This window comes from Penicillium angulare (genome assembly GCF_028827245.1).
Source record: "Penicillium angulare strain IBT 27051 chromosome Unknown utg000003l_segment0_segment0, whole genome shotgun sequence".
NCBI lineage: Eukaryota > Fungi > Ascomycota > Eurotiomycetes > Eurotiales > Aspergillaceae > Penicillium > Penicillium angulare.
This window is the reverse complement of record NW_026623162.1, coordinates 4,905,447-4,914,910: the sequence shown is the minus strand read 5'-3', so window position 1 is coordinate 4,914,910 and position 9,464 is coordinate 4,905,447. Positions and strand designations below refer to the sequence as shown.

Sequence of the window (9,464 nt, the reverse complement as noted above, 5' to 3'; positions counted from 1 at the left end):
CTACTATAGTGTATAACACTGCCCCCTAGTGAACGTTTTCCTACCCTAAAAATGGGTATCCCCATATTAGTTTTAAGGATTTGATGGAGATGTAGAAATACAAGCGCGGGAAGGGCAAGAACGACAATCTCCAACACTGGAAGAAAGCTTGAATGATTATGAGGCTTATCCCATTTGGTGCTTCCCAGATCTCTTTGTATAAAACTCGTTTTGGTTTCGAGTAGATCAGCCAGACCCAGCTCTCCGTTTCTTCCATCTCCCATGTCCGTTTCCCTCCAGCTTCGTTTCCCATCACAAGTAAATTTCTGGAGAGGTCTAAAGGGGGCGGGGGAGAAAAAATCTATTTAGATGCTCTTGCTTAATCCGACATTCTTTTCAGGTTCAGTCCAAGCCCCCGAAAGATTGAGCAGTCAGTGAGAACTTCTCTAAACGCTCTAACAACGCTTTGGAGGAATTGAGACGCGTAGCAAGTCCCCCGGAGGACGTGTTTTCAGATATGATCTCGAGTTGTCCTCTCAGGTCTGCAGCATTCTCCTCACAGCCGAGTTCTTCCCAGCTGTCTGCCAATGCTTCAAGTAGATCTGGTAGCACTTCAAAGTCGCTCTCAGATTTCAGGCATATCTGGAGAATTTCTTGTTGCAGGACAGCGGCATCGAATGGTTTCTCCTGTGCATTGAACTCTAGTGATAGTGCGTACAAGTTCAGAAGAGTCCGAGGGTCCTCTTTCCCAAACAATGCTTCTCTTGACTTGCAAAGTTGATTGAGCATCGACCACAGTGACTCAGAGTTAACTAGGCCATCATGCATCAAATAAAGATCTACAAGGCATTGAAGACTTTCAAGTGTGTTTGGGTCTTCGCTGCCAAGAGTTCGCTGGCGAATCTGATGCACATGTTGGTAGAGATGCTCAGCCTTACGAAGGTGACCTTGCTTCTCGTGCCATAACGCCAAATTAACCTGAGCACTAAGCACCTCATCATGCTCTTCCTCATGAAGATGTCTTTTTCTTGCCAGTGAGTTCGTGAGAATCTCTAGAGCTTTCTCTGCCCGGCCTTCTGCTAGATATATATCCACTAGCTTTGCTGAAAAGGCGTCCGCAGAATAGGCATCTGGGTCAAGAACGCTGATCAAGCTTTCGGCTAGACAACCTGCGGCCTCTAGCTCTTCGTTTGCAACGAATAAGTCGATCAGTAGATATGCTGTGTGCGTTGTTTCCACGTGGTCTAGTCCAAAAATCATCTTTTGCTTGTCAAAAGCCTCCCGCATGAATTCCGTCGCTTCCGAAATTCGACTTTGACCTTCCAGTGCGCTTGCAAAGCTTCTCATACTCGAAAGTGTTCGCGGATGCTCTCGGCCAAATGCAGCGGCCTGAAGTTCAAGCACCTCTGCCGAAAGCGTGATGGCTTCTTCATGACGACCTTGTTGTTTATACAGGGATGCCAAGCTCTCCATGTGGCGACTCAGGTCTTGACGACGATCTGTTCGACAGTATCTGCGTGAGTCTACCAATTGTCGAAGTATGGTCTCCGCTTTGTCAAGACAATCCATATCTCGATATAGTTCGGCTAGACCTGCCTTGGTATAGGTAATCGCATGTTCATTGCTCGGATTCCTCTGCTCCCAAATTGCCAATAGCTCTTTGTATTCAGATTCAGATTCAGCCCAACGATGAGATCCTTGTCGATGAAGTACCTCAGCGAGAATCTTGCGAAACGTAAGATAGACCGTGTAGCCCGTCTCCAGATGAAAACTTTTACATGCTTCGATTGTTTGAAGGCATTTCCCCTCCGCATGTTCAAATTCTTCGCATTTCATCAAAGCTTTCACTTCGAAGAGGGAGGCAGTGATTGTCTCTGGATGTTCCCACCCAAGAATATTTTCGGTTTCCCTCCGTGACATAACGGCCAAGCGCTTGGCTTCGTGTGGTCTTTCACAGGAGAGCACAAAATCAGTGGCATGACGAATCAGTCTGGCCCATCTTATTCGATGATTTGAGACTGGACCATGTAACATTGCCGACTGAATGTGTGGGAACAAAGATCTGGATCTTGCGATGTTTTCCATGTTGGTGAATTTTGGAAATTTTAGATAGAGAACGCGAATGAAATTCTCTTTCCAATAGGTATGTTTTCCTTGTATGTCAAGCCAATCCTGGATAGAAAGTTGCACAAGACCATGCATCGCGAAGCTCAGCGTCTCAGGATCGATGGAAATGAGTGAGTAGTCTTTAAGTATGGCAATGCTATCTTCAAAATCCAATCCAGAAAATTTGAATGTGGCTTTTCGGTCGGCACTACTACCCTTGTCTTCCAAAATCTGATCAATGTTTTTATCTTCCTGATAAGAGGGTCCAAATGGCGTATAATTCTTGTCAACATCACTCTTAGCCTCATCATCATCATCATGAAATGATGTATGCAGTATATAGTCTGGGATCGATTGCGGATGGAAAAAGCTCATGAAAGAAAGGATATCCATGGCTTGTGGGTTCTCCTTCCTGATTAATTCGAAGGATAATTGCAGTGTAATAATAATGGAATTATCGACTCTCTGATCGCGATGCAGCAGTCTTGTCTGGCGCTTCAAAAGGCTTGCTCTTGCTTGGTTGCTCTCTTGAAACATTTCAAGATACTTTTGCACAGAAGATCGAGGGGAGTGACGTGCGATGAAAGTTGCTGCTTGTACAATAGCAAGTGCTATGCAGTCAAGTTCGCGAGCAAGTCTTTTTAAACTCAAAACATCCGTGGCGGCATCGATTTTGAGTTTTCTTTCAAGCAAAGCAAGTGCATGGGTCTCTGATGGCTCGATTGTTATAATATCGCATTCATTGACAAGATTCGTTGCAACCTGCTTGCTACGGGTCGTTAATATGATAGACCCATGCGGCACTCTTGGTAAATAATCCAGCGGCGACTTATCAAAGTCGGCCCTTTGATGGCTGATTACTTCAATCCGTTCATGACTACCAGCTGAAATGGGACTTGCGAACGCTGGCTGATAGAGATATTCATCATCATCAATATTGTCAAGGATTAGAAGCCATGGTTCTGCTATTTGGCCCTGGAGCCAACTACCAACAAGCTGAAATATATTGGCAGTTGGGTCTTGATGGTGTGGAATTTTGACGCGCTCTGCGATGTCACGCAGTCCCTCTTCGTATCGCACAATGTCAGTCGCGTGAATCCAGAAAACCCAAGTCCCAGGCGACTGCTCTCGGATCCAGTATGCGTATTCGATGGCAATCTCGGATTTGCTGAAACCTTGTTAAGAACACTGAAACTATCACTGACGTGGCTTATATTTACCCAACTCCGCCGAAACCAACTAGGGCCAGTCTCGCCGAGGGCTTGGAGCTAAGTGCATGCACCCTGTCTACAAGGGATCCCGGGTCCACAAAGTCAGGATCGCGCCCGAATGGAATCATGACACAAGGCTGTGGTCGCTCTTCTGGGGCTTGTTTCACGTTATCAGAGATGTGAATTATCCGACAATCAACATTGAAGGTGACTTTACCTGGGGACAAGTGAAAATGTGCATTCCAGGTGGTCTGTCCATTGTTTTGCGCGATTTGTAAACCATAGTTTGAGCCATTGAAAGATATCGGTGAGTCCATCATGTATAATCGAGATTCCACGTAAAGAGAATTGTTGAGTGGAAAGAGTTTCGCAGTACGAGTGCGGGGTGGAAGAGGGAAGACGAAGATCACTTGCGACCCGCTCTGATTCCTGTCATTGGCCGGTCACATTGCAGAATTGATCTACTCCCATGACCACAAAAATGAAGTGGCTTGGAAGGTATCAGCATGTGATATCGAGGGGCGGGGCGCGTCAGCGCTTCAGACGGGCAGGATATTTGGGTAGAGGATAGTGGTATTCAAAGCAGTCAGATAAAAGCGGTGGAATGTGTCAAGCGTATCTTAGGACTAGTAAAATATCTCCTAGAAAGGGGAGAAACTTAGCAAGAAAAACAAAGCAAAAACATACAACAGCCATAGGATCCCTGCGCCTTACAGTAGAGTGAAACACGGCTGGGTAACGCCAATGGTAAGCCCACGGGCAGACAGAAATATCAATATAGGTCACGATTCGCTCTCGGCTCACCTTCCCAAATTTGTACTTCTCATCGTGCAGCTGTTTGCTATTCTTAGAGAGGTACTGCTAAATCGTCAACCTATTGGATGTAGAACCTATATAGGTCAACTATATATTAATAATGTCACGGGATTCCTAAATCCCTTCGGGTACGATTCGGGTACGATTTATAGCCGCTCCGCGGACAAATCTACTACAATACATCTACTAATATATAACTACCCTAAGCCCTAGTAAGCTCTACTAATATTAAAATATATAAATAATAGCTACGATTCTTATCCTATAAGAATCAGTTCTATATATTAACTATTCTATTTAATCTCTACTATTTAATATCTTTATCTAGTTATAGGTCTCTAGCCTAATAACTTAGTAATTATTATAATTCTAATTCTTCTCTCTTAACTACCTAAGGATTAATAATAATACTTTTTATATACTAAAACCCTATATCCTTTTATAATAGTACTTAATCTAAGTTTACTATATCTTTCTCTTTTATTATTAGATAACCTAAGGTTAAATTAGTCCTAGATTAAAGAAATTATTAGTAGTCTTATAACTAAAAGTATTAATAGACTTAGAAGTATTACTATAAATATCTTAGAAGAGAAGAGATATAAACTAGAATATCTAGAAGAGTTCTTTATAATTTATATTTATCTTAAAGAGCTCTTTATTTAAGTCTCTAGAATTAATATTAGGGCTTTTTTAGATAATCTATTTATAGCTTATAGAGAAACTAAGATTAAAATATATAAGAAAATAGAGGATTTTAAGATTAATAAGTTTAAGAAATTATTTAATCTTTAAGAATAAGTAAATTAGCTCTTATAGTTTAAATATATTTTTTAAGATAATCCTAGGATCTATAAGAATAAAAAGATAAAGATCTTTATAAAAGTTAAATATCTTAACTCTAATTATAAAAATAATTAGATTATAGAGAAGAGATATCTTAAAAATAATAATAATTATTATTTTAATAACTAGGAATACTTTAAAGAATAGATTCTTATCTTAATATATAATAAAAATATCTTTATTAAAGAAGTTAGTAATAAAATAAAGTATTATTACTAATAAACTAATAAAGAACTAAAGATCTTTTATTATTATTTTATAGATCTAGAATATTATCTTCTTTAGATCTTTTAGAATAAGTAAATATATTACTATATATTAAAACTATAACTATAATTAATATTATATATTTATTAATATATAAAGATTTCTTTTAAGACTTAAATATAATAAATAGAAAAAGTATAGAGTACTTAGAAATTTATAAAAATAAAGATATATAAATATAATCTATTTATTAATAATTTAAATTTAAACTTAAAATATCTATAATCTAATAATTTATTTCTAAATTAGTTTAATAATATAGAATAAGACTAAAAGAATCTTAGAAATCTATATTTAAAAAATCTTTATAATTCTAGATTTAACTTAAATTATAATAACTCTAAGTTATATTTAAATCTCTTTTATTTTAGAGATAAATCTTAATTATTTCTCTTTTAGAATAAGAATAATCTAAATAATATATTTATTAAAAAGACTAATCTATTTAATTTATTTAATCTATTTACTAAAATCCTTTTAAATAATTATTTTAATTATAGTAAACTAAATTATTAAATAAATAAATATTATCTATTATTATAAATCCTAAAGATAAAGATCTAAAAAGCTTATTTAAAATCTTAATATTACTATTATAATACTTAATTAAAAAACTTAAGAAAAATACTAGGATTAAATTAACTTCTATAAATTCTAATTTCTAGTTTTAAATAAGAATAGTTATTTATCTCTATATTCTAATTTATATCTAAAATAATATTAAGATATATATAAATATTAATATCTATATAGAGATAGATCTTATTAATTATAAATTTATTTAGAAATATTATTTTAATTAAGCTAAATATAATATTCCTATTCTAGAAATAATAGATTAATAAAATATCTCTATCTATAGTATATAGATTATTTTAATTACTATATATAACTCTTAAAAACTAAGTAAATATTTTTATATCTTTATATTATAGTTAATAAAGATTCTTATCTATTAGAATTACTAGTACTATTATTAAATATAATTATCTAAGAAATATAAATTATATTAATCTTATAGTAGAAATAATAATAGTTTAAATATAAAAGAGAAATAATAAAATAGTTAAAGTCTTACTAGTTTATAAAAGTATATAAGAACTAAGTCTATATCTTTATAATTATTAAAACTCTAGAAGAAGTCTAGCTTTCTTTAGAAGAAGAAGAAAATAAATTAATAATAAGTTAAGATTAAATCTCTTTTAAATTATTAGTATTCTAAGATATATTTAAAGTATAAAACTTTAAAATTATACTACTATAAAAAGAGACTAACTATTTAATTAAACTTAAAGAAGATATATTATCTCTATATAGTCTAATCTACTTCCTCTTATAGATAGAACTTATAGAGTTATAGAAGTATCTTAATAAAAACTTAATAAATAGTTAAATTAGACTATTAAAGAGTCTAGCTAATATACTTATCTTATTTATACTTAAAAAGAATAAAGAGCTATAGCTCTATATTAATTATTAAGATCTAAATAAGATTTTAGTTAAAAATTAGTACTCTCTACTCTTTATTTTAGAGATTCTTAATTATCTTTTTAGGATTTAATTCCTTAATAAAATTAATATATAAGATATATATTATTAAATTTATATTTAAGAAAAAGAAGAATAGAAGATAGCTTTTTATATAAAATATAGCTATTTTAAATATATAGTTATACTATTTAGTTTTATTAATATATCTATAATATTTTAAAATTATATCTATATTATACTTTATAGCCTTTTTAATATTATTTATATTATATATTTTAATAATATTCTTATCTTCTCTAGGATCTATAAAGAATATATAGAATATCTTTATCTTATACTTAAAAGATTAAAAGAAATATAACTATTTATAAAAGTCTTTAAATATTAATTCTATAAGAAATAAATTAAATTCTTTAGTTTTATTATTAGTTAAAATAATATTTTTATAAATTTAGAATAGGTTTAAGCTATTTAAAAATAGAAATAGTCTATATTCTATAGAGAGATTTAAGTCTTCCTAGGATTCTATAACTTCTATTAAAGATTTATTAAAAATTACTTTTTAATTATATTACTATTTATAAAGCTTTTTAAAAAAAGTAAAAATAAGAAAAAACTAAGAAATATTAAACTAAATAACTATAAATTAAAAGTATTTTAGAATCTTATTAATATCTTTTTAACTATATCTCTTCTATAATATTTTAATCTAGAGAAATCTATTTAGTTTAAAACTAATATTTTAAGTTTTAAAATAGATAGAATCTTTTTATAACTAGATAATTAAAAATATAGTATTCTATTATTTTCTAGTTAAAAAAATTCTTATTTATAGAATAAAACTATATAATACTAGATTAAAAACTATTTATAATAATTTATTTATTTAAATACTAATATTAATATCTTAAAGAAAGTTAATATTAGATTAAGATTCTAATAAATTACTATAATCTAAAATTATTTATAGATTAATCTAAGATTAATAGAAAATAAATATGTTAGTACTTTTTTTTTACTTTATTTAACTTTATAATATATTATTACTTAAGAAAAACTAATCTTATAAATAGATTATCCTATATCTTAGAAAAAAAAGAAGTCTCTATCTATAAAAAAGATATTAAGATTAATTTATAAAAGAATTATAACTAAATTATTTATAAAAATATAGTAGTTTACTACTAATATAATATTATTTAGAAAGAAAAATAAAAAGAAATAAGGATTAATAATTATAATTATATTAATCTATAGAAGTCTATTACTATCTTTTTTTTTAATTATAAATAGCTTAACTAATAACTTAAAATTAAAGTTAAACTAGGTTTAAAATAATACTACTATTCTTATAGATTAAAAGAATCTAGAAAAGATTATAAATAAGTCTAATAAAACTAATTATTTAGATCTAAAAAATAATAAAGAAGTTTTCCTAAATTAAAACTATAATATAATTAAGTTTTTCTTAAGTTAAGATTATAATATATTATATTATAAGGTTTTAAGTTATTTTTAATTTATATTTCTTTAAATAGTAGTTATTATAACTATAAATAAAGATCTATTTATAGATAAATCTCTAAAAGAACTAAAATTATTAATTAAAAAACTTTAAGATAAAAATAAAATAATCTAAAAAAGAATTAATATAATTTAGAAAGATATTTTATAAAGAAAATATTAAAGTATTAACTTTAAAAAACTTTTATATTATAAAAAATATCTTTATATTTCTATTACTAAGAATCTAAGATAAATACTAATTAAACTTTATTATAATAAATAACTTATAAAATATTTTAAAAGAATATATATAGAAGAACTTCTAAAAAAGAAATTCTATTAAGAATATTTATTAAAGAATATATAAAAATATATTAAAACATATTTAATATATTAAGAAATTAAAGTATTTAGATATTATTTCTATAGAGAACTCTAATCTTTTCTTATATTTTATAGACTATTTATAAAATTAAATATAGATTTTATTATAAGATTTTTAATTATAATCTTTAAAAAAAGAAAATATAATATAATCTTAATAATTATCTATTAACTTATAAAATTCTTTTAATTCTTTTTTATTAATAATAATATATATAAAAAATCTTATTAAACTTTTTTTTAATTAAATTAAACTTAAATATAGAAATCTAGAAAAAATTATTTTTAATTAAAAACCTATTTTTATAAATAGATTCTAGTTATAACTTTATTATTATTCTAAGATTAAATTATAGTTTTTTATTATATTCTATTTCTAAACTAATAAATAAATAGAAAGATTTAACTAGATTTTAGAAGATTATCTTAAATATTTTATTAATAGAGAATAATTAAACTAGACTTAACTTCTTAAAATAATATAATTTATATATAATAATACTATTAATATATTAATTAATAAGATTTCTTTTTATATATTACTTAGATATAATCTTAATTTCTAAATCTAAACTCTTAATAAAATACTTAAGAAAAAGATCTTTAATATTAAAAAATAAATAAATTATCTCTAAAATATTTATAAAGAAACTATAAATAAGTTTTAAATTATATAAGAAATATAATAGAGATCCTATAATAAAAACTATAAGCTAAAAGATTTTAAAATAGAAACCTTTATATTTCTTTTAATAAAGAATCTCTACTTTAAAGCTAAAGAAAAAAAACTATTTTTTTATTAAATTAAATCTTTCTATATCCTTATAAAAGTTAATACTTAGGCTTATTATATTATAT

At 28.5% G+C, this 9,464-nt stretch overlaps 1 protein-coding gene across 1 annotated transcript; it reads right to left on the bottom strand.

Annotated features, from left to right (window-relative positions):
- Positions 1 to 381: 381 nt before the first annotated feature.
- On the bottom strand, positions 382 to 3,613 carry N7478_003858 (TPR-like protein; the record flags this gene model as incomplete). Its single annotated transcript, XM_056920072.1, has 2 exons — positions 382 to 3,253; positions 3,306 to 3,613. The coding sequence occupies 2 exons, from the start codon at positions 3,611 to 3,613 to the stop codon at positions 382 to 384; spliced, it is 3,180 nt and encodes a 1,059-aa protein (XP_056783230.1).
- Positions 3,614 to 9,464: the final 5,851 nt, after the last annotated feature.